Source organism: Stenella coeruleoalba, assembly GCF_951394435.1.
Source record: "Stenella coeruleoalba genome assembly, chromosome: 5".
In the NCBI taxonomy this organism is placed as follows: Eukaryota; Metazoa; Chordata; class Mammalia; order Artiodactyla; family Delphinidae; genus Stenella; species Stenella coeruleoalba.
Window position 1 is genome coordinate 132,086,852 of NC_137150.1, and position 26,097 is coordinate 132,112,948.

General features: G+C 46.9%; 2 protein-coding genes and 1 pseudogene across 5 annotated transcripts in view; 2 read left to right on the forward strand and 1 right to left on the reverse strand.

The window, feature by feature from the left end:
* Window positions 1-464, reverse strand: part of URB1 (URB1 ribosome biogenesis homolog) — a 65,088-nt gene extending 64,624 nt beyond the window's left edge. Inside the window, exon 1 of one of the 2 annotated variants that reach the window (XM_079921644.1) lies at window positions 218-464. In XM_079921644.1, coding sequence (XP_079777770.1) covers window positions 218-359 — 142 coding nt within the window. In that variant the 5' untranslated portion in view covers window positions 360-464. The remainder of the gene's footprint in view (window positions 1-217) is intronic. The other variant, XM_079921641.1, reaches the window with a different exon arrangement.
* On the forward strand, window positions 358-10,535 carry LOC307186419 (elongation factor 1-alpha 1-like; annotated as a pseudogene). The gene is made up of 4 exons: window positions 358-553; window positions 8,424-8,769; window positions 8,982-9,280; window positions 9,513-10,535. The product of its transcript is annotated as an elongation factor 1-alpha 1-like (transcript).
* Window positions 10,536-20,084: 9,549 nt separating this feature from the next.
* Window positions 20,085-26,097, forward strand: part of EVA1C (eva-1 homolog C) — an 84,609-nt gene continuing 78,596 nt past the window's right edge. The window contains exon 1 of one of the 2 annotated variants that reach the window (XM_079921903.1): window positions 20,085-21,316. In XM_079921903.1, the coding sequence (XP_079778029.1) occupies window positions 21,106-21,316 (211 nt within the window). In that variant the 5' untranslated portion in view covers window positions 20,085-21,105. The remainder of the gene's footprint in view (window positions 21,317-26,097) is intronic. The other variant, XM_079921904.1, reaches the window with a different exon arrangement.

Below are 26,097 nucleotides of genomic sequence, written 5' to 3' on the forward strand. Positions count from 1 at the left end.
CAGGAAAGGGAAGCATACAGTCGCAGGGAACTGTCACAATCAAGCAAGTCGGCGCCCTGGACTCGAAAGCACCCGGGTCTCGGTTTCCCGACTGCAAATCGGGAGACTGGTCTCTGCAGAAAGGAGCGGCTGTGTCTGCACACGGAGGCCCCACCCAGACCGAAGCCGGGAGGCAGCCTCGCACGCTCGCACTCTCTTCCCCGAGCCCCACACTCACCCGGCCCAGCGCCCTGCGGGTCCCTCAGCTGAGCCTTGAAGCGCACGCCCGTGAGTTCTTCGGTGCGGGCCCGCTTGGCTGAGCCCGCTGGGGGAGCCGCGCCGTCCTGGCCGCCCGGGGCCTTCCTCTTGGGGCGCCCCATGGCCGAGAAGGCGGGGGCGCACCGGGATCCACACACCCGGGGTCCTGACAACAGGACACACGCGGACAACCAACGCGTGTCTCGGGCCAACACGTGGGCTGAAAGGGGCGGGGCTGGCGGAAGAGGCAGGACCTCCGGAGGGAGGTCGGCGGAAGGGGCGGGACCTCTGAGAAGGGCTGTCCGACGGGAAGCAGGTAGTGAAGGTGCGGGAACCCGGCGTCCTGGGTTCCTCCTTGGTGCTAATGATCCAGCTGGCTTGCTGGCTGCCCGGGGCAAGCCGACACTCCACGACACCCCCGCTCGGCCGCGGCGGGGAGAGGCCCATCGGCGGCCTTCTCGAGCGTTCTTGGAAGGAAGAACCCCCAGGTCCTTCACTCCCGGAGGGTCCGAGCCCAGACGCGTGGTAGCAGCACAGTCAGATCAGTTCTTGACCTGAGGGCGCTCTGATGAAGCCTCTTGAACCTGATTGACATGCAGCGGGATTCGATGCTTTGCCTATTCGAGGCCCTGCGGGTTGGCCGGGAGGGTGGATGCCCCTGGCTAAATGCCAGGCGGGCTTCTGCGGGGAGGTCCTTGGTCAGACACCCGGTCCGAAGTCGTGTGGATTCCCCTAACCCTGACCCCTAGCGTATCTCACATCTCGGACCAAGACCAGCTTGTTTGGTGGGATGTCGCCCCAGACTGACCTCCACTTCCCCCAAACTAATGGGAGGACGGGCACCCTTCCGGCCATGCAGGGTGGGAGGAAAGGATCAAATGAAGTAACGTCTGTGAAAACCCTTCGTGGACAGCACGGCAGCCTCGACATCTAAGCCACCATCATTAAAATGGAGACAGCAAAGCCAGCTGTCCTGAGCAGAGAAAATGATGCAATGCATGAAAAACTGCTCTGATGGGAAAAAAAGTACTGTGTGTTTTTGTAAGATGTTATTAATTGGCTTGAGAGTCACATTAAATGTTCTGAAATAAAATGGAGGCATAAATAAATAAGTAAAAACAGGCTGGTGCATTTTTTAATACAACTTCATCAATACTTGGTTATGTGTTCAAATAAATCATGATCCATTAGATGAGTAATTTGGTGATTGCAGGAATTGTCTGTCAGCTTGTCCTTTAGTTTCAGGAAGTACCCTCCTGTGTTCCGTAAGCAGATCTGTAGTGAGCATCTGAGAACGTGGTTTTTTTGTGGCCTGTTGGAGTTTCAGAGTCTCTTACAGAAAAAGTCTATGGGGTTGACCCTGAGTCCCTCACCTGACAAGACTATTGTGCCTGTGGAAATGTCTACCTTGTAGGCAGGTCAGAAGGAGTGGCCTGAAAATATCTGAGCTCTTGCAGTGGTACTAAGAGAAAGGGATATGCCCAGAATTCAGGCTGTAAAGGGCAATACTCTTGTTAGCAAAGACAGACTTAATTCTGACTAATTGTCCACATGGGTTCTCTTCTGTGGTTAATTGCCAACCACCAAGTTTGTTTTCAACCAGGGTGGACCTGACCAAAGAGACAGCAGGGAGAGGTAGGAAACACTCAAAAACTATTCAGTTTCTGCCTGTGTGGGCTTGGGCAAACAAAGACAGAGAGAGTGGGAGAACTTGGCAGTACTACCCAGCTGATAAGTAGTGGACCACTCACCCCATGTGTCCTAACCCCAATTTAAAAGCCAAGAAACAGGGGACTTCCCCGGTGGCAAAGTGGTTAAGAATCTGCCTGCCAATGCAGGGGACACGGGTTTGAGCCCGGGAAGATCCCACATGGCGTGGAGCAACTAAGCCTGTGCACCACAACTACTGAACCCGTGCACCTAGAGCCCATGCTCCACCAGAGAAGCCACCACAATGAGAAGCCTGTGCACTACAATGAAGAGTGGCCCCCGCTTGCCGCAACTAGAGAAAGCCCACGTGCAGCAACGAAGACCCAACGCAGTCAAAAAAAAAAATAAGTGTCTATATAAATGAATACAGAGACCTGGGTCTTGAGCTTGGTTAATGTCAATCTGTCCTAAAAGGCAAGTTGACTAAGTATGCTGTCAAAAAGCCTCAGGATGCAGGTCTTCAAATCTACAAGCTTATGAACTGGTCCTTGGACTGCGGTGAATTAGCCAAGGGAAGAGTCCAGCCTCTAATAGACAACCAGTTCATCTCCACTGGCCATATTTCTCATTCACATCTGTTAAGTGAGTGTGTTTATTTATTCCCATTTCAATCTTACAAGGTTAAGTTCAAGTTCTGGAAATGGATAAAAGGAGAAGCTCAATCAAAGACTGTACCAAGTTCATATTAAAGCATGTTTATCACGGACTCTCAGGATGTGAGAATGATATATTGCGGTACACAAACTGAGAGTTTACCCTGCATTATTTCATCTGGTTAAACGCTTGTTAATGCAATCACATTATAGAGAGGAGAGGTATGGAATTCCTTTCTCTATTCTGATACAAGGTTTAGTCTCTTTAGTGACGAATGTTTTAATATGACACTTAACCTGTGATCAAAACTGTTCCATTATCTGCTTGTTTAGCAGTGGGAAGAATGAAGCATTCTTTCAAAAACAGTCACTATGAACTCCAGTGAAAGACAGTGTCCATAGGCTAGAAGAGATAAGTAAACCTACAGCAATATTTGCTATGTGCATTGCATTATACAACCAGCCATAATAGATTCCAAAAAGTATTACATGGTAGACTTACCCTCAAGAGATTTACAGTATCACTGGGATGATAAGTATCATTGTGGTAACCTGATAAGTTCAATCACAGTAAAGAATTTAACCAAGAACCCAAGATGATATGAGATGCTACAAGGCCATGTAATAATTATCGAATGAATTATTTGAGCAATAGATACATCACATTAGTATGATCCAGGCTAGGTTGTTGTGAGTTTCTTACCGAAATGAGAGTAAAGCAGAGAAGGAAACGGAAGCATCGTATTTGTCTATTTTTCTCCTCTGAGACAAAGTTGAAGAAAAGCAGAAAATGTTCCCCTCTTGTCCAATATGGAACTAACCAAAGTGTGAGGCCAGTCGATAAAAATCATGACATAGATGATGCTTGTCTTCTTAAATTTCCCCAAGTCCACTCTCTGCTCACCTCCCCACACATGCACACACAGCACCTTCTTGCTGCCCCTATCTTCCCAAAGCCCCAGTTGTTGCAGCTTTCCCAGAACTTATATCCCAGGACAATGCTTCCTCCAGAATTGTTCATTTTTCTCCTCCCTCCCTAGGCTAAGTCCCCCTTCTTCCCCACACTTTCTCCTTAACCTGTTTCCTTACGAAAGCTGTTTTTAGCTAGCTATCAGAAGATAGAGAAATTTGGTGAATTTACCATAAGGTGTTGGAGAATAATATCAACTTGCAGCCAACCCATGAATATTTTTACACTTTAAAAGAGGGCATTTGGAGATCACAACTCCCCCAGTGAATTTCTAGTAGTTGCATTTTAGTCACTGTGACATCGAATGGGGGCTGGAGCTGGGGTACGAACAGGCAGGTCATGGGCCAGGAGGCTAAGAGCTTCTGAACATTCTGCGTGAATCTGCCTGTGAATTCCAGCCATTATCCCGTATTTTATAGTTGGGGGGGTATGCCCCCGTGTTTAAAAATATACTTTCAAATCCATTCAGGAAGTACACACTCATCCTACTAGGACAATTCCCATAAGAGTCATAGCCACAATAAATACGTATTGTGTTGATGACCAGGGTTTCAGATCAGACTGCTCAAAAATACTAGGTTATTGAGTTGATGGCCCTAATCTTTGAACAGTGAAATGTAGCAAAATCCATACCCAATTAAGAGATTAAAATATCAACGATAAATTTCAAAGCTATTGTGAAAACTGGTCTAACATCTTAGTCATTGGACAGAAATACGAGAAAATATAGAACATTTAAATAACAATGTATTCAAACTAATACCTGGTATGAGAACTTTATACACACAAACAGAATACATGTTCTTAAATAACAGGGAACAGTCATAAAAATTGACTACCTCCTAGGCCACAAAGGAGGCCCTAATAAATTTCAAAAAAAAAAAATCAACATCGTACAGACCACGTTCTCTGACCATCAGGCAATAAAATTTGACTTGATAATAAGAGGATAGGTTTTTAGAAATCCCATAAGGGGCTTCCCTGGTGGTGCAGTGGTCAAGAATCCACCTGCCAATGCGGGGGACACAGTTTCAAGCCCTGGTCTGGGAAGATCCCACATGCTGCAGAGCAACTAAGCCCATGCACCACAACTACTGAGCCTGCACTCTAGAGCCCACGAGCCACAACTACTGAACCCACGTGCCACAACTACTGAAGCCCTTGCACCTAGAGCCTGTGCTCCACATCAAGAGAAGCCACCGCAATGAGACGCTCGCGCACCACAACAAAGAGTAACCCCTGGGCTCGCCACAACTAGAGAAAGCCCACGTGCAGCAGTGAAAACACAACACAGCCAAAAAAAAAAAGTCATGTAATTAAAAAAAAAAAAATCCCATAAGCCTGGGAGAGGGAAAACAAAAACAAAAACAAAACTTCTAAGTAATCCTTGGGAAGCATTAGGGAAATTATGAAAGACTTGGAATGCAATAAAACGAACACTTTACATTGCTTAGTCTGTGGGACACAGGTCTTAAAGGAAAATTTACAGCTTTAAGTACATTTATCAGAAAGCAAGAAAGGTTGAAAACAAATTAACTGATAATACATATTCAAATCAAGAAATTGGAAAAGGTACAATAGAATCAACCCAAAGAAGTAAGAAGAAAAAAGTAGCAAAGATAAGGAGAGAAACCAGTTATAAAGAAATTGAGAAAAACAATAAAGAATATTCACAAACCAAAAGCTGATTGTTTTTTAGATTAAGTAAACAAACCTGTGGCAAGATAAATGAGGAAGGAAAAAGAAAAACTGCAGAACAACAAGACACAGGAGTAAAGGGGGAAAACAGGATACAAACATAGGTTTCTAATAGTAAATATTTAAATGTATTTAGAAACAACTATTCACAAAAACTTTCAAAACTCCAAGAAGTTAACAAATTACCCTTCTGGAAAAGGATAAGAATCCCAAAACTGACAAAAAAACACTAGAAAATTTGGATAGACCAATAATTGTTAAATAAAATGATATGATAACCAAACCTTTCCCAAGGTACAGGTGATTTTCGGGTAAGTTCTTGCAATCTTTTAAGAAACAGATAATCCCTACCTTATTCAGTTTGCTTCATAAAACAAAAAAGAAGGAAAGATTCCCAACATCTTTTATGAGGCTAATCTAACCTTAAACAGAAAACTAACCATAGATAATACAAAGTAAGAAAATGATGGGCTTATTTCACTTATGGACATAGATGTGTGTAAAGAAAATATTAACTAACCTAATCCAACACTGCACTTAAAAAAAAAAGACACAAAATACAAGGATGGTTTGATGTCACGTCTATGTAATGCCCCACATTAACGGATTAAAGGAGAAAAATCAATTATCTCAATAGATGGAAAAATGCATTTGAAAAAATACCTAGTCATGATTTTTAAAATTCATATAAAACTAGGAATAGAAGGAACTTCTTTAACTTAATAAAGATTATATGTACCTAAAACCTACAGTCACCATTTTACATAATGGAAAGATTTTAGATGCATTTGAATTATGACTGGGAACAATAGGAAAGACACAGATGAATTCACACTCTGCTGCTCTCTGTTACTAGAGGTCCTGGTTAATGAAATAAGGTAAGACAAAGAAACAAGATATGGAAGAATTAGAACAGACAAAACTGTCATCTACTTATAAAATTCAACAGAAATACAAACTAAATAAAAGTTTAGCCAGGTTGTCAGATATAGGATCAAGTTACCAAAATTGGTATCATTACCGCTACACTAGTAATAACTAATTTAAAAATGTAGCAGGAAACAAGACACCATCACAAAGGAAAAAAACCTGTAAATTATTTCAGAATTAAACTAAAATGACTGCACAACATCTTTAAGGAGAAAATTGTAAAAGAAGATCTGACTAAACAGACAATAAAATGTTCATGGAAGAATGTCTTCACAGTGTACATTTGTTAGTTAATTCTTCCTAAATTAAGCTATAAAACAAATTATTGCCATTCCAGTCAAAATTAAGAAACTCAAAAAAATCATGATAAATTTGTGTGGAAAAATAAAGGCCTATGAGTAGCTGAGTCCAAAATACTTCCTTATCATGCATGAAGACATATCTTAAAATTATAATAGTCAAATTAGAGTGGTAGTGGTAAAAAAATATAGACAAAGAGACTGGCGTAACAGAATATAGACTCAAAAACAGACCTGTGTCATGGAGGTATAGGTTAACAACTCTGAAACTGCTTTTATGCATCCTGGAGTTAAACGAATAAGCAAATGGTTGGAAAATGACGGGGGTCAGGTTTCTCACTGTTGAAGAGGGCAGTTACTAAACAACAAGGTAAGGCTAGAATGAACCCTGTGGGACTGATAAGAGTTGGAGATATCACTATGATCTCATATTTAACTTAATATAAACAGAGATAGATTGATACAGAAATAAGTATAGATATGTATTATACCTGGGTTTGTACACATGCATATATTTCCTAGCTCTTTTCACTGACAGAACCTAGAAGCAGTGACACCCCAGTAGCAATGAGCACAACCAGTGCCCACATCTTGATTTCTAATACCATTACCGAATAAAAGGAACCAGGACACTTTGGAGAAATGGCAAATTCTAAGGCTGGGACAGAGCACACATTAAACAAGCCCTGAGCATCTTGTAGTACCAGAAAGTAAGACATGTTTCCCCCAAAATGGAGGATATGTCAAAGGGACACAGGAACCAACTTGAAATAATTCCCAATGCGACAATTTGAGTGACAAAATAATTAACATACTATTGGATTATAATCCCAGGTATAAAATAAATGTACATGCCTATACAGATTATTAAATGATTGTATAAATAAATAAATGGGGAGAAGACCTTTCTTACAAGGTAAGGTTCCTTACAAATCTTCTTACAAAAGTAATCCAGGGCTTCCCTGGTGGTGCAGTGGTTGGGAGTCCGCCTGCCGATGCGGGGGACGCGGGTTCGTGCCGCGGTCCGGGGGGATCCCACGTGCCGCGGAGCGGCTGCGCCCGTGAGCTGTGGCCGCTGGGCCTGCGCGTCCGGGGCCTGTGCTCCGCGGCGGGAGGGGCCGCGGCGGTGAGGGGCCCGCGTACCGCAAAAAAAAAAAAAAGTAATCCAAGTAATATATGTAGTTACTTCCTGCTCCAAGAGATGGAGCTTAGTTCATACTCTCTCTCCCCACCTCCTCCAGTGTAGGCTTAGTGACCAACTTCCAAAGATTAGAGTATGGAAAAGGAAAAACTGTAACTTTATAGTGGAGAAACATGACAAACACTACCTTAACCAAGTGATCAAGGTTAACATCACCAGTGGTAAGTGCTGTTGCTATCAGGTACCCTTGACATGATGTGATGAGAAGGGCATTTCACGTCTATAGCATCCTTCCCCAAACCCATAACCCCAGCCCAATCATGTGAAAGACATCAGACAAATCTAAATTGAGGGAGTCTAAAAAATACATCACCTGTACCCTTTAAAACTGTCAAGATCATGAAAAACAAGGAAACACTGGGAAACTGTCAAAGATCAGATGAGACTGGGGAGACATGGCAACTAAATGCACTGTGATGCCCTGGACTCCATCCTGGGACAGGAGAAGGACACTAGGGGAAAAGTTGGTAAAATACGAATAAAGTCTGGAGTTCAGTTAACAGCAATGTACCAAAGTTGGTTTCTTACTTTTAACAAAAGTACCAAATAAGCATGAAAAATATGGATATTAAATGAAACTGGATGAGGGTTATGGAATTCCTCTTTTCAACTTTTCTGCAAATCTAGCATTATTCCAAAATTAAAACTTTATTCAAAAGAAAACAAAGACCTTTGCATATACAGGAGCTTGATATATGATAAAGGTAGCACTACGTTTTTCACAACGGGTTTTCCACCAGAACACAGCTGTCATGAAACCCACGGCTGAATCTAAGCCAAAATAGGAAAGGAAAAGACTCATATCAACGTTGTCATCACTGGACACTTAGATTCAAGCAAGTCTACCATTAATGGCCATCTGATCTACGAATATGGTGGAACTGACCAAAAAAACATCGAAAAATTTGAGAAGGAAGCTGCTGAGATGGGAAGGGGCTCATTCAAGGATGCCTGGGTCTTGGACAAAGTGAAAGATGAACGTAAGTGTGGCATCACCATTGATATGTTGTATCACCATCAATATCTCCCTGTGGAAATTCAAGATCACCAAGTATTATGTGACCATCATTGATGCCAGAGGACACAGAGACTTTATCAAAAACATGATCACAGGCACTTCTCAGCCAGACTGTGCTGTTTTTGTTTTTGTTTTTTTTTTCTGGTACGCAGGCCTCTCACTGCTGTGGCCTCTCCCGCTGTGGAGCATAGGCTCTGGACGCGCAGGCTCAGCGGCCATGGCTCATGGGCCCAGCTGCTCCACGGCATGTGGGATCTTCCCGGACTGGGGCACGAACCCGTGTCCCCTGCATCGGCAGGCGGACTGTCAACCACTGCGCCACCAGGGAAGCCCTGTGCTGTCTTGATTGTTGCCGGTGGTGTTGGTGAATTTGCAGCAAGTGTTCCAAGAACAAGCAGACCCATGAGTGTGCCCTTCTGGCTTACACACTGGGTGTGAAGCAATTAATTGTTGGTGTTAACAAGAGGGATTCCTACAACCGGAAAGAGATACAAGGAAATCATTCAGGAAGTCAGGACCTACATTAAGAAAATTGGCTATAACACTGACACAGTAGCATTTTTGCCATTTCTGGTTGGAATGGTGACAACATGCTGGAGCCATGGAAGGTCATCCATAAAGAAGGCAATGCCCAGCACTTCCCTGGTGGCGCAGTGGTTGAGAGTCCGCCTGCCGATGCAGGGGACACGGGTTCGTGCCCCGGTCCGGGAAAATCCCACATGCCGTGGAGCAGCTGGGCCCGTGAGCCATGACTGCTGAGCCTGCACGTCCGGAGCCTGTGCTCTGCAACGGGAGAGGCCACAGCAGTGAGAGGTCCGCGTACCACACACACACACACACACACACACACACAAAGGCAATGCCAGTGGAACCACACCGCCTGAAGCTCTGGATTGTATTCTGCCACCAACTCATCCAACTGACAAACTCATCTGTCTGTCCCTCCAGAACATCTACAAAATTGACGGAATTGATACTGTCCCTGTGGAGCCGGGTGTTCTCAAACCCAGCATGGTGGTCACATGGGCTCCAGTCAACGTTATAGTTGAAGCCAAGTCTGATGAAATGCACCATGGAGCTCTGATGAAGCTCTTCCGGGGGATTCTGTGGGCTTCAACATCGAAAAGGTGTCTGTCAAAGATACTCACCATGGCAATGTGGGTGGTGTCAGCAAAAATGACCCACCAATGGAAGCAGCTGACTTCGGACTGTCCTAAACTATCCAGGCCAAATCGGTGCTGGCTATGCACCTGTGTGGGACTGTCACCCGGCTCACATTGTTTGCAAATTTGCTGAGCTGAAGGAGGTTGATTGCCGTTCTGAGAAGAAACCAGAAGATGGCCCCAGATTCTTGAAATCTTGTGAGGCTGCCATGGTTGATACGGCTCCTGTAAGCCCATGTGTGTTGAGAGCTTCTCTGATCCCCCTTTGGGTCGTTGACTGTTCGTGACATGAGACACACAGTTGCTATGGATGTCATCAAAACAGTGACCAAGAAGGCTGCTGGAGCTAGCAAGGTCACCAAGTCTGCCCAGAAAGCTCAGAAGGCTAAATTAATATGATCCCCAATACCTGCCACCCCCATCTTAACCGGTGGTAAGAGAATGATCTCAGCCCTGTTTGTCTCAATTGGCCATTTAAACTGGTTACTAATATCAGTGTATCATAAAAACCTTCAGACGGAAAGAGAATGAATGGCACATGCGCATGTGTGTGTGTGTCAGTTTTAAGTTATTAGTTTTTAAAATCAGTACTTTTTAATGGAAACAACTTGACCAAAAATCTGGCACAGAATTTTGAGACCCCTTAAAACAAAGTTTAATGAGAAAAAGAACAAAAAAACCCCCAAAAACGATGGCACCAAAGATCAATGGGAAAGAGATGGTGTGGTACATTGCAAAGCTCATGCACAAATCTCTCCCAGCCTGGAGTGCAAGCCTCTTGGCAGTGAGACTTCGCAGTTCCTTCCTCCGGAGGGGGAGGTGTTTCTTCACCCATCCAGGAACAGTTTGGATTCAGAGGTCTCCGCAGCCAAGTACCACTGCCACCGTAGAGTATTCCTGGCTTTGCTAGTTTAAATTATGACAGTTCTGTGCATTTTCATTATTTCCTTTACCATCTTTAGTCTTTATTCTTCAGTTTACTTGTTTTGGTGTTTGTTAACATTTTCACTACATCAACACTGCAATTTTACTTTGCTGCTATTGAAGTAATCCTGGACCACTAATTCCAAATGTAGTTATATTTTCAAAGAGGTTTTGTGTGGGGCAAATCACCCCCAAAAGTGCAGAATGCTAGGCAGGTCAACTTGAGCGTTCTGGAGATGAATAAAGCCTTGGGGTGGGGGGATGGTGACTGGTGTACACAGGGACCAGCGGACAGCCTTGAATGAGTGAGGGCGGCAAACTATGGGGGAAGAGCATTCCAAGTAGGAGCTACAGCAAATGCAAAGGCACTGAGGGGACTTCCCTGGTGGTCCAGTGGTTAAGAATACCCCTTCCAATGCAGAGGACAAGGGTTCGATCCCTGGTTGTGTAACTAAGGTCCCAAAGATCCCACGTGCCACAGGGCAACTAAGCCCGAGCCGCAACTACGGAGCCCAGGCTCTCTGGAGCCTGTGCGCCACAACTAGAGAGATGCCCACGTGCTGCAACGAAAAGATCCGCATGCCACAACGCATGACCCAATGCAACCAAATAAATAAATAAATAAATATATATATTTTAAATGCAAAGGCACTGAGGTAGCAAGGTAATCAGAGAGTTCAGGAAACAGCAAAAGGGCCATTGTGTCTGCAAGGGAGGGAGGGCCAGAGTGGTAAAAATGAGGTCAGTTGGAGAGTCAGCCAGACACAGTTTATGCAGTTCTTGTTGACAAAGTAAGGTCTTCATAATATTTGGATTGTCTAGATTTGCAGTTCCCAAACTGGGCACCAAACTGCCCAGAGTACCGCAAGAAACTCACATATTGGAAGGTTTTTATAAGTTGAGGGAAATACAGCAATTCCTGACATCTATTGCAAACCATGAACTCAAGGTAGTTCATAACTTCAACATTTAGATTGTGCTACTTTTCCTTTTTTTTTTCTGCCTCTGCAGTCACATTGTGTTCTCTTTTTAAATTTTTATTTATTTATTTACTTATTTTTGGCTGTGTTGGGTCTTCGATGCTGCATGTGGGCTTTCTCTCGTTGCAGCGAGCGGGGGCTACTCTTTGCTGCAGTGCACGGGCTTCTCATTGCGGTGGCTTCTCTTGTTGTGGAGCACGGTCTCTAGGTGCAAGGGCTTCAGTAGTTGTGGCACGCGGACTCAGTATTTGTGGATCGCAGGCTCTACGGCACAGTAGTTGTGGCACACGGGCTTAGCTGCTCCGTGGCATGTGGGATCTTCCTGGACCAGGGATCAAACCCATGTCCCCCTGCATTGGCAGGCAGATTCTTAACCACTGTGCCACTGGAAAGTCCCTGTGCTACTTTTTTTTCTTTCTTCTTCTCTTCTTCTTCTTCTTCTTTTTTTTTTTTTTTGTGCTCTTTTTCTATCAAAGATGTCAGAGCTTCACAAAGCCGGGATTTCAGTGGTTACTGTAATAAAAAGCAAGTACCAAGCAAAATCTACATGAAACAGAAAATAAGGGTGGCAGTGTCCAATCTGATTTCAAGGTTGGAGAGATAGCGATGTGCCTAATGGGTGTGCATACCCCCTTAGTAAATAACTGCGGTTATTTAAGAATAAAATAAAAAATCTTCTTTCTTTTACATAATATACATTTTCCCCAAATAGCTACTTAATTAATTGTTAGAACATAAATACTTGCTAAGTTGTTTGGATCTAGTTATTTAATAAATTTTTAACAGTTCAATAATTTTTTTTGGCCTAGGGGCCCTGCAAAAACTCACTGGGACAATAAGGGCACCATGAACTGAGAAACTCTGGGAACCTCTGCTCTATACCCTTAAATGGAATTCAGTTTCATTGGTTCTGAATTCCTGTTAATGGACTTTAATTTGTTTTTTTTTTTTTTGGTTTTTGTTTTTTTTGGTAGTTTTAAGCTTCCCCTTGGGAATGATCATTTAAATTAAAAAAAAATTTTTTTTGGTAGCTTTAAGCTACCCCTTGGGAATGATCACTTGAATTAAAATTTTCTTTTTTTTGTTTACCCAGGTTTCTAGCTGTATCATTCACAATAGCCAAGACGTGGACGCAACCCAAGTGTCCATCCAAAGATAAATGGATAAACAAAATGTGGTGTATACATGCAATGGAATATTATCTAGCCTTAAAAAGGGAGGAAATTCTGTGACATGCTACAACATGGATGAATCCTGGAAACATCAGGCTCCGTGAAAGAAGCCAGACACAAAAGGACAAATGCTGTATGATTACACTTAGGTGAGGGACCTAGCGTAGTTAGATTCATAGAGACAGAAGGTAGAGTGTTGGTTACCAGGGTCTAGAGAAAGAGGAGAATGGAGAGTTCTTGTATCATGGGAACAGAGTTTCAGTTTTTGAAGATGAAGAATGTTCTGGAGATGGACGGAAGTAATGGCTGTACAACAACGTGCCTGTACTGAATACTACTAAACTGCACACTTAAAATGGTTGAAATGGTAAATATTAGGTTATGTGTGTTTCACCACAATAAAAAAAAATGATTTATGAAATTCATGGACCGCAGTTATTATTCCTAAGGCAAATTAAGATTCTCACCTACAGAGGGCGCCCTTGTCAGTTCCTAGTACCTTTCCTCGGTGGGTTGCAGAAACTGTACTGTCGGAAGCTGCAGGTTTCTCCTCTCCCAGCACCTGTGCAGCAGTCCTCTCCCTTCCAGCCTCTCCCTCACCCTTCTGAAGCTTTTGCTAAAGGATTTTTACTGCTGTTGACCAAAGGGAAACAGACTTGGCTTATACATGACCACCCTTCTCTTTTCTTCCTTCTCGGAGAGACACAGTTACGAGAGGCACCAATATGGTCTATATATTCACCACTTAAAAATGGTGAACAGGCACCGGTCAGAATGGCCATCATCAAAAAGTCTACGAACAATAAATGCTGGAGAGGGTGCGGAGAAAAGGGAACCCTCTTGCACTGCTGGTGGGAATGTGAATTGATACAGCCACTATGGAGAACAGTATGGAGGTCCCTTAAAAAACGAAAAATAGAACTACCATACGACCCAGCAATCTCATTATTGGGCATATACTCTGAGAAAACCGTAATTCAAAAAGAGCCATGTACCAAAATGTTCACTGCAGCTCTATTTACAATAGCCAGGACGTGGAAGCAACCTAAGTGTCCATCAACAGATGAAAGGGTAAAGAAGATGTGGCACATATATACAATGGAATATTACTCAGCCATAACAAGGAACGAAACTGAGTTATCTGTAGTGAGGTGGATGGACCTAGAGTCTGTCATACAGAGTGAAGTAAGTCAGAAAGAGAAAAATACCATATGCTAACACATATATATGGAATCTAAAAAAAATGGTCATGAAGAATCTAGGGGCAGGACGGGAATAAAGACACAGACCTACTAGAGAATGGACTTGAGGATACAGGGAGGGGGAAGGGTAAGCTGGGACGAAGTGAGAGAGTGGCATGGACATATATACACTACCAAATGTAAAATAGATAGCTAGTGGGAAGCAGCTGCATAGCACAGGGAGATCAGCTCTGTGCTTTGTGACCACCTGGAGGGGTGGGATAGGGAGGGTGGGAGGGAGGGAGACGCAAGAGGGAAGAGATATGGGGACATATGTAGATGTATAACTGATTCACTTTGTTATACAGCAGAAACTAACACACCATTGTAAAGCAATTATACTCCAATAAACATGTTTAAAAAAAATGGTGAAGATGCTACATTGTATGCTATGTATATTTTACCACAGTAAAAACTAATTTTAAAAGAAAAGAAAGGTTATATAGTGTCAGGCCTTTGAGGATTGGAAGAACTGATGTCAGGTTCAACCAGTATTTTGTAGGGAAACGAGATCCCAAGAACTCAGGTATGTCACAGAGGGCTGGGAGACAGGGATGCTTCCGGGCAGAGGAAGAGCGTGGAGGCTGACAGAGTGGGCCAGAGGTGGGGAGAAAAAGGGGCATTCAGAAACCAGAGTCAGGGAGAATTCACAGAAAGAAAAAAAATTCTGGTGAAAAAGCCCAGCCCGGTTTCCTGACAGGGGACCAGGGCCACTGTCGTCCAGAGGAACAAGTCGGAAACTATTACATTTCCATCATTACCTAACAAGGCAAAGGGCATTTGATCACAAAGACATCCCTAGGGGTTTGAATGGAAAGCAAACACTGTCTTATGCTCAAGCAATAATAATACACTAAGGCCATGAGATGGTTATGTTTATTACCGTGTATGGGGCTTCTGCTCTGACTTGCCTCTCAGCTAGGTCCGCTCTAAACTGTACCACCATCCACAACTCAAGTACCAACAGTGGCAGAGCTGGGATTCGAACCCTTGAGCTCTGACCATGGAGGCCATACAATTACCCACTGCCACACGCTGTGTCATCTAGCAGGGCAAGCTTGGTAGTTCAGAGCTAGATGTGTTTCTCCCAAACCAACTATGGAACATCCTTCCATCAGCACACTTTCCCTTCTGATGGCACAGAACGAGGTAGGAAGAGTAGGGGGCTGCGATCTCTGGAGAAAACTTCCCTGCTCTCAGGTGCGGTCCAGGCAGGCTGGATTCCCCGCAGCATTTGCTGTGTCACTGGCAGCAGGGAGCAGCGTCAGGGCTTCTGTGGGAACAGCACTTTCCAGCCTCAGAGGGGAAAATGGTGTCTGCTCCTTCCAGGATGGAGACATGCTCTCCTCCAGAAACTGAGTTTACCACCTTGAATACTTGCGAATGCTTACGCTGAAAACTCCCAAGAATCACAATTCAATCATTCACAATGCTTCAGGAATCCACCCCCAAGTTTGCTCATGCTACATTCTTCTTCTATAAAGAGAAAAATATGAACAACATAAAAATAAACTGAGAGCAAAAAAGAAATGAAAATATGTATTTAAGAAAACATTAAGGAATGTCTTGGAACCAGTATCGATTTAGCCCAATTTCCTGAAATCCTACATCTAATTTAAATAGGCTGTGGGCTTTTAGAGCCAAAATGGACTTTTTGAGTCCACCATTTTCATTTTGCAGACGAAAGTCAGGGAGGTCCAACGCCTCCGTCAGTGGCTGTCTGTCAGGGGCAGAGTACAGGCTATTGCACTTGAAGCCTTTGACCTTGGACGGACACCAGTTTTGAGCTCATATTCTTAAAGGTTTCCTTCCATAGGCTTTTGGGCCAAACATTCCCCCCACGGCCTCTCAAGTGCATCCCAGCTTTCACAGTCTTCAGCAAGCAGCCCTTTGCTATCGATGTGGCTCTTTCGTGCCAGCTCTAGGAACAAACCACCGTTTGTTGCTTTTTAAAAATAAGCCTTTTTAGCTCTGGACAACGTTCGGCCTCAGTATCCTGAGCTGAAAGGTTGGTTTCTTTGCAGCTGACAAATGATGGCTTATGTCTTCTCAGAACGGCTGCAGCCCATCTTTGTTGAAAGCCCCAAAGCCTTACTTTGATAGCCCAGTGAGAGCGCAGGTTCAGGCTGGAGTTTAAGTGCCCAGCACACAAACATCCTCCAAAGCAGGTTTGGCTATGTGGGGAGGGAAGCAGCCAGGATCTCAAGGAAGGAGGAAAATAGAGATGTAACTTAGAGCTGGAAAGAAGGCACAGAGTTGCTTCAAAAGGAAGGAAAAAAAGGCAGGAATCAAGGTATGTAATTTACAGTATCCTGCAAGGATCCTCTTACACACAGAACGAACGCTCCAGGTACAGAGGCACTTCTCAATCTCACATGCGAGAAGGGGCAAGATAGCCAATGGTACCATCACATAGAAAGGAACGCTCTTAGTTAACTCCATGTTGACATTCATCCCCTAATTTCTGCACCTTTGCAGTTTAAGAGGACTTCAAATTCTGCCACAGATGAGCTGTGAGGGTCGTGCTGTCGGTTTCCATATCTGAGACAGGAGATACTGGTAGTGCCTGGGCCAGCTTCATGGGTATGTGGCCTGTGTAGTAACTCAGGACCCTGTGCTCAGAGCCCATGCTGGGTTTAATGCCCTGCTATCACTATCTTGAAATTCCGGATAATTTTTCTACAAGGAGCTATGCGTTTTCATTTTGCACTGGGCCAGTGAATTCTGGAGCTGGTCCTGGTTAGTACCCCATTGTTTAGGTATTTGATTGAATAATATTTTCAGAGAGGGAAATGGGGGCGGGGAGTAACTGGCTTCCCTTCTGTTGGGGGCACACAAAGTATGAGGACCAGAGGGGAAAATAAATGGAATTCTTTAATTTTCTTGCAAGATTCCAAAATTCTTAAAGACATCAGGTTAGGAGTAAGATGATTTAACAGGGCGCAGCTGAGGGGCACAGCAGAGGGCAGGGAGGGACCTGTCCTCCAGCCTCGTCACTCGCATCCCACAAGCACCCAGGCACACTGCGCTCTCCATCCTTCCCGAACACCTTTCCAATCTGGCCACTCCTCCCTTCTCTCTGGACCTGCAAAGCGCCAGCCCGATGCTCAGTCACAGCCTCCAGGCTCCGCTCCCCTCCAGACCATCTCCCTGGACCCACTTTGCGGTCTTTGTTTGATCTTTTTAAAAAAATGGCTTTATAAACAACAAGGTTCTATTTTACAGCACAGGGAACTATATTCAAGAGCCTGTAATAGGGCTTCCCTGGTGGCGCAGTGGTTGAGAGTCCGCCTGCCGATGCAGGGGACACGGGTTCGTGCTCGGTTTGGGAAGATCCCACATGCCGCGGAGCGGCTAGGCCCGTGAGCCATGGCCGCTGAGCCTGCATGTCCGGAGCCTGTGCTCTGCAACGGGAGAGGCCACAACAGTGAGAGGCCTGCATACCGCAAAAAAGAACCTGTAATAAACCATAATGGAAAAGTATATGAAAAAGAAAAGAATTTTTTAAAAGAATATATATATAGTATATATACATATACATATAACTGAGTCACTTTGTTGTACAGCAGTAATTAACACAACATTGTAAATCAACTATACTTCAATAAAAAATTTAAACGAAAAAACAGTTTTATGGGGGAATTCCCTGGCGGTCCAGGGGTTAAGATTCTGCGCTTCCACTGCAGGGGGCACGGGTTCGATCCTTGGTTAAGGAGCTAAGATCTCGCATGCCGCTCTGTGAAGCCAAGCAAACAAACAAAGCCACCCCAGCTTTACGGAGATATAATCCGCACAACTCACCCATTTACGGTTCAGCGGGCTTTGGTCTATTACATCATTCATTTTTTTGAAGTTGTGGTAACTACATGACATAAAAATTGCAATTTTAAGTGTACAATCAAGTGGCCCTAATTACATCCACAGTGTCATACAGCCATCACCACCACCTATTTCTCAACTCTTGGAAACCTCTAATCTATTTTCTGTTTCTACAAATTTGTGTATTCTAGATATTTCATGTAAGTGGAACTATGCAATATTTATCATTTTCTTATCTCACCTAGCATAATGTTTTTAAGGTGCCTCCATGCTGTAGCATGATCAGAAGTTCATTCCTTTCTATGACTGGATCACATTCCACATTTTGTTTATCCATTCATCCATTGATGGACACTTGGGCCGCTTCCACCTTTTGGCTATTATGAATAATGCTGCTATGAACACGAGTGTACAAATATCTCTTGGAGTCCCTGCTTCCGATTCTTAGGAGTATAATCCCTGGACCCACTGTTGACCCCTCCAGTCCACTTGCATTCAGAAGCCAGAGTCATCTTTTACCAACACACACCTGATTGCATCAGTCATCTGCTTACAACCCTTTGCTGGCTTAAGACGGAAGTGCTCACAAGGGCTTAGGATAAAGATGGAAGTGTTCTGGGGCTTCCCTGGCGTTCCAGTGGGTAGGACTCCTCGCTTTCACTGCCAAGGGCCTGGGTTCAATCCCTGGTTGGGGAACTAAAATCCCACAAGCTGTGCAGTGTGGCCAAAAAAAAAAAAAGAAAAAAAGATGGAAGCATTCACCAAGGTCTCTGGGTCCCTGAGCTCTGGCAGCTGACCTCTCCACATCACCCTGCCCTGCCCTTTTCTCTCTGCTCCATGTCCTGCATGCATTTCTGAAGCCATGCTTCTTTGGGATTTCACATATGCTGATCCCTTTTCGTAAGATGTTCATCCTCCCCAAATATTGATACCTAGCTTTTGCTTGGCCAACTCTTCCCGTCTTTCTCACCCATCTTGTCTTAAAAAGGTCCCTAACACCTCCTTCCCTTCCTCCTTCCCTCCCTGGGTCTCGTTCCCATGGCTCCTTGGCATTCCCTTGGCATTACCTGTTCAATGTCTGTCTTCCTCACTGTACCAATGACTAATACTAACTGAGTACTTACTCGTTCCAGGCCTTGTCCTACCCATGTCACCTGTTTCAACTCATTCAATTCTCACAATAAGCCTGATGCCTTTACAGGTAAGGAGATCTGGGGATGCCGTCACACCTAGTAGCAGTGTCCACACTGGCAACTGGAAACCAGCACATCCCTACGGGACAGTGGTGGCAGCCACCAGCCCTGAGGGAGCATGGTTCCCTTCCCGTGTTAGGAGTGTCCCCAGGTACGTAGGTACCTAATTCATATCTAAAGTAGATGGATGAATGGAATGGAAAGAACATCAGGGAACCGAGTTTTAAGCAAACGTCTCTTACTGAATGGCTGCTAAGTGCTGGGCATCCTTACCCACCCTCCCTGCCTCAGTTTCCCCAGCCTAGACGTGCACAAGAATACCTAGGTCCAAGGGTTATTGAGAAGCTTGAATATTTTAATGTAAATTTTAAAAATCATTGTGCCTGGTAGACTGGGTCCCACTAACAAATATTGATGTTTGCATTTGCCCCTAGCCCAAGACAGGGAGGTAATGGCCGGAATCCGAGTTCTTCTGGCCCTGCCCCTGCCCCTGGCCCTGCCGGAGCACGGTGTGAGACGCAGTGACATCCAGCTCGCCGGGATCCTTGCAGCCCACCTCTAAGAGGTTCCCCCAGGTAGGCCAGCGAGTCTCGGTTTTCTCTGTCCAGGCCTCCCCGCCGCACTCTGCGGCGTGCGCGGTGCAGTTCAGAGCCGGCCGGCGCAGGGCGCCCGGGCCCGCCCTTGGGCCTCATGATCTACATTTCCGCGTCAGGCCCGCCGCGAACTTGGCATGCCCTCCCGCGGTGTTCGGGAACACTTTGTGCCGAGAGCCCGCCCGCCCGGCCCTCCTCCTTCCCGCCGGCGCCGCCTGGCCCGGACGCCCAGCGCAGTCCGCGGGGTTTGGGTTCCTGGACCCCAGGTACCCCACCCGGCGCGCGGCCACGGAGCCCCCAAGTACTTGTCCTCGGTTCCCCCGAGCCCGAGCCGTGCAGCCCGCTCCTCGCGCACGGGCTGGGCGTCCAAACGTAGGTTGCACCGCGCGTAATCGAGAGATTCAGAAAGATGCTGTGGCCCATTTTAAAACAAAGCCCATTTATTGCGTTCGGCGGCTGTTTGTGCCGGTCCAGTGTCAGATCCTCTGAGCGCGGCGTACAACCAGGACCCAAAGGAAACGTAGTCGCAGCGAAAAGAAACCGGCTCTGGAGCCATCTGATCCGTTTTCAGCACAATGCACATCCCTCCCCCACCTCCACTCCCCCCAGCCCCGAGATGGTTCCCCTCCTGGCTGCGTAAGCTTTGGCGTCGGGCAATGCTCCGGGTCTCGGTCTTCTCTTCTGTGAAATGGGGAAAACTGTGCGTGCTTGGTGATTCTGCACGTGGAGCGCGCTGGGTCGCAGAGACGTCAGTGTTGCGGTCCCACACCTCCAGTACCCCACCTTCCCGCGGCCCCCACCCCGGGGCTCCCGGGCTCCAAGCGCGGCTCTGGCTCCTAAGTGCGTCACGGGCACCGGCCGCACTCCACAGGCGGCCAGGGCGAGGCTGGCACGGGGCCAGCGCGGGCCAGGCCAGGGGCGCTGAGCCGTCTCCGGGGCGGGGACCCGGGCGTGGAAGGCGCTAAAGTTGCGCGGCCCTCGGCGCGCTGTTGGGGGCGCCCTCCGCGGCGGGCAGCGCGCCAGGGACCGGCCTCCGCAGCTCTGGGCGCGAGAGGCTACACTTTCCCTTCGCCCCCCGCCCTCGTTTCCTCCCGCGCGGCCGCAGCGGAGATTTCCTCTCGGGGAAACCACGCGGACTCTTCCCGGGGCTCCTCGCCCCGCCCCAGTTCTCCGCCCCCTCCTCTTTGCTGGGGAGCCGGTGCTAGCCCGCGGCGGGGAGGAAGCTCTGGCAGCCTGGGCCAGGAGGTGGCAGGGGGCCGCGGAGCCGCTGGCTACCAACTCGCCTTGCCATGTGACGCCGCCCTCCGCCCAGCGACCCCCCGCGCGCCCCGGGCCCGCGCCCGCGCTCTGTCGCGCCGCGCACCATGCTCCTGCCGGGACACGCGCGCCCACCGCCAGCGCCCCAGCCAGCACAGCATCCCGGCCTCCGCAGGCAGGCAGAGCCTCCCGGGCAGCTCCTGCGACTCTTCTACTGCACCGTCCTGGTTTGCTCCAAAGAGATCGCAGCGCTCACGGACTTCTCCGGTAAGAAGCGACCTCCCTCGCTGTGCGCCCCCGGCGCCGCGGGGCGCCCAGGTGAGCCCTCGGTTGGGGGCAGGCGCCCGAGGGGGCAAGGCCGGGTTGGTTTAAAGTTGGAGCGCGCTCAGAGCCAGTTTTCTTGCCTGATAATAGGAGCCCTTAGCATATTCAGTAGCTGCGCATGTGGGATGGTGGCAGGGGAGCCCCCCCCCCCCGAGAAGGAAGGGTGGGTAGGGTATTTGGAGTTTTTCCCTCAATGAGTTGACCTCCTCGTCAATTTCCCAGGGTCAGGGACCCGACTCCGATGGCTGCGGGTCGGCTTAAAATACCTTAAACTGAGCCCTGTGCCGCGCTCAGCGCTGTTGGAACACGTGTTGTGGTCCACGCTGCACTTGGTTTGCTCTCCGCATAGGCCGGGTGTGCCCCAGCCAGCCTCTCAGGTGCCCACGTAAGGAATCCAGCCCAGAGGACACTTGACCTGAAGTCTGCGCCGACAGGCACGAGGGAAGCCCAAGGGGATGGGAGGTCTGGTGGAGATGCAGTAAGAAGATGAGTAGAAGCTTACGGAACAGAGAGGAGACTGAGGGGTAGGACTTGACCGCCAAAAGGCACCCCCGTCCCCCACCTCCATCCCCCATTGCCCGTACCCTATCGCCTTAACAAAAAACTAACGACTTCCCCCTCCCAGTAAAGGATGAGGCTTTTCTTTGGGGGGATTGCGACCAAGGCTTCCGCAGCTGATCTCAGATAGTTCTGGCGCTGTAGGTGTGGCGCAGCAAAGTGAGAGAAGTTTCTGGGTTGACGAGGGCTATAGGAGCCGCATTCTTACGTTACGGCCGCGCTTGCTTAGAGTAACAACGTCCTTGCCATTGTATCGGACCTGGGTCTCCGTCTGGCGAGGTTGGAGGCCTTTCACCCTTTCCTCGCCCCTGCCCTGCCCAGGAAGCAGCTCTGAATCCTACTCTTCCCCTTCTCCAGCATCTCCTGCCAAGTCCAGGCTTCCCGCATCCCTGCCTGAGGGTCTTTTGCGGTATAATCACGGCAAACAGGAGTCGTTCCTCAGCCCTATTTGTGCAGTAGACTAGTACATGGCAGGGGACACTGGCAAATCAGAAGCTGAATTGGGTTTCTAGTTTACTTACAGAGAATGTCATTGTTAGCTGAGAGCCCTTGGGTCAGAGTTTCTTTGCTTTGAATATTTAATATCAAGGCAGTGTTTCCACCTAGCAAAGGAAGCCAAGATATGTCTATTTGGCAAGGAAACTGTGGTCCTTAAAATCCAGCCCACGGGATCAGAGCGCTATGGTAAATGTGCTGGGAAACTGCTGAATAGCAAGTGCTATTGACTTTTTTTTTGGTAATAGAACTTTCTGGGCTGCTAGGAGAGTTCTCTCTTTGCTGGTTTAAGCTATGGAAAGCAGTTCTGAGTTCAGCCACCACCAAGCTCTGAATATTGTTAAGGAAAGAACTGAAAGCCAACAAGCCCTTCTTTTGTGACATCATCGTAACTGAACAAATATTGCTTTAGGTAAATCGCGGTGTAACCATTAGATTGTTTTCATAGATTAAAGACACTTAGAGCTTGTTTCTTTAGTGGAGCGGTTGCAATCCTTGAAGCAGTCTATAGGTTACCACCCAGGTTTGGAATTGTCTGTACGGAGCAGCTGTTCCAGAGGGTGAACTTGAGCTCTCAAACAGGGATGCTCGGCCCTGGGAAATGGTTGCTTTCATACACGTTTTTCTAAATGACTAAACAATAAAAGGAATTTTCTCCTGCTTTGGATGGGAACCTAAATTTCAGGGTTTAAAACTCCCTGAGCCAGTGTTGGGTCGGCGGTGATATTTCCAGGTGCATCCACAAGGAGTTCCCATGTTTCCTCTGGGCAGCCTTGCTCTTGTGATGTGAAGACCAGGGAGAAAGTGCTCGGGAGCCTTTTGGGAAGAAGAAAAGAAAAATAAGCTTCTCTGAAACCACAGACACACTCAGGTTTAGATCTAAATTCTATCTTGTGTGGCGTCGGGGAAATATTAGAAAAGGCTCAGGGAGAAAGATGAAGTCTTCAAAGTTGATTCATTTGATTTGAAACTTCATGAACCTTTAGGGACCCCGTAACCATGTGACATACGGCATCGAGGAAAACTCCTAAGCTCCGAAGATGACAGTCTGAGGGTTCAGTTGAATGTTTTCGTTGAAGCAGTGCATCCTGATCACGTGACTCCAACACACACCTCCGCCCCTGCCACCCCCCACTGTGGCCTCAAAGCCTGATGCCTGCTTTCCTGGGGATAGGAGGTCCTATTCCTGCACTTGGAGGGGTGTGTAGAAACCAGTGCCTGAAAAAAGACAGTGGACCCTCCCTGTCGGAGCCTGACAGCAATAGCTGAGGACTGGAGAGCACCATTTGACAATGTAGTTACTTGCTTGTTTTTCTAAACAAGGAAACATCAAAAAGCCAGACAGAGGGAGGGTGGAGGGAACTTGGGACCCCCTTCAACCTTCCTGAAGAAGGGGATGGAAGAAGGATGGTGAATCCAGGTGAAAGAAAGCGTCAAAATGAAAGGGGTCCCAGCTATGGTCTGTACAGTACGGGGCCTCCAGGGAGACGAACGGTGCAGAGTTTTGGAAAGTTACTTAAGCCTTTCTCTTCTTTGCAACTCTTCCCTGAGCTCTTTACCGAGGCCGTCAGCTGCTGTAGTTTTCCTGGGTCATTGATTTTTTTGGCCCCAGGGATTCCAGCATCGGATCTCACTCTTAATAAGCCAGAGGCTGCATCGGGGCCTGCGTCTCCCCCTCCGTGCTCGTGACTTGTGTAATCACCTCCAAGCCTGCTAGGAAACAGGCTCCCTAAACACCCCCTTCCCTCTCCTCCCTGAAGACGTTGAGATGCTGCCAGCGGCCACTGGAAGGCTATCATCACTGAATTAAAAACACATCCCAGGAAGGCAAGAACAGTTCATGCAGAATCCCTGCCTCTGATCCTTAAGCCCGAACTCAAATGTGCTTGGCTTTCATCCATCTTCCTCTGGGATGGTCTTCTGTTCTGTTGACTGCATTCCCAAATTGAGGATTTAGCCTGAGAGGTCCAAACTGATCACTGATTTTTTTTTTTTTAATAGAAATGTCATGTCAGCATCATCTTTGTTCAAAGAACAAGGCAGGATGAGGGCAGAGGGGAGGGAGGGGTGCCATTTTGGTTCCAGCCATAAAACGCAAAGGACCCTCTACATGTGGTCCTGCTTTAAAGCGGGACGTTCCAGCGCGTCCCTGAACTTAGTTTGCCGTGTCCCTCAGGTCTTGTTCATGTTTTTGGTGGTTTACTCTTTGCCGAGAGCAGGCACAGCCTTCTCCATCTGCTCTTCCCTTTCTCCCTCTTCTGTTCTGTTTTGTGTTTTTTCTTTTTTTTCTTTCTTTTCTTTCTTCTCAAAGAAGTTCAAAGTGATGGATGGGCTGATGGGCAGAGAGGGAAAGAAAGGATAGAAAATTCATCCCTTGGATTCCTAGAACACTCTTGACTTTTGACAAAGTCGTCATGACCATATGTTTACATGTTTGGTTTTACCCTAGGACACGTAGTGGTAAATGTGGGAAGCGGAAAGGAAAGGAGGTGAGAAACAAGGGGAGCGGAGCAGCTTTTAAGGCCTTCCTTGTACCCAGATGTCCTCAGACCTCAAAGAAGGGGCACTGCACGAGAGAAGTGGGTCTCTGGGCTGACGTCCTGCCTCCCGCCCCCGGGAATCAGTAGCCCAAGCAAACAAGATGTGGGGCTTGTTATCAGATCATTTGCAGCCCAGCAAATAAGCCCCATCCTAGCTCCTATTTCATTGGTCAGGAATTTCAGAATGTGGAAAAATGGTCATTCAGTTGATCTTGGGGGCTCGGGGGTGGGAACTCGGTCGTGATGGAGTTGTCCATGTAGCAGAGGTTGAACCTTCCTGTTCTGTTCAGAGAGGCAGTGGGTCTGAACCCCGGCTGCACACTAGAACTGCTGGAGTCTAAACAACTGTACGGATGCTCTAGCAGCAACTCAAGGCATCTGATTTAATTGATCTGGGAGATCCAGGCATTGGTCTCTTTTTCAAAGCCCCCAGGCAATTCTAGTGCACAGCCAGAGGTGAGAACCATTGCTCTGGTGTCAGAGGGCAGGGCTGCCTCCTGTCTTTGTGTCAGTTCATCCAGGGGGACACGGGCATGACGGGGTCTCCCTTCACCCCCCCCCCGCACCCCAGGGCTCACCACCAGGGAGACCAGGATGTATTTTCCCAGCTCTCAGTTTGCCACTGCATCCCAGCACACACGTATGCACACACTTATACATACATGCACGTGTGCCTATGTGCACACGCACAGCTCTTCTTTTTAGTATGCCTTGGTCACATCATCCTTTAATTCAGGATTGTCTTCATTTTCAAAACTTTTATGGAGCAAAAAGCCAGCTCGTAACGAAAGAAGAAACAAAGCAAATGTCTGCAGGAGTTGTCCAGCTGTCACAGAAGAAGAGGGATGAAGAGTAAGTGTCTCAAAGGGCTCGTCTGTTTCCATGGAAAGTAACAACGTTTGAAAAGTGTTCTCCCAGCTCTTTCTGTAGCCGAGAAGAGGAGTCTGGGTAAGGGAGTGGTCCTGTTATTAATGGCTTTGGTCTCCCAGGCGCTTTATTGGAAAGGGCAGCCTAGTAGCCATTTCAAGGAAGGAACAGAAAGGAAGGGAGTAAAAATTAATTGAGCACAGGGTTATCTGATTTCATCCTCATAGCAACACTGTGAGGTAAGTAGTAGTGTCACTTTACCCAGCCTCAGAGAGGTTAAGTGACTTGCCCAAGACCTCCCAGCTAGGAAGCAGA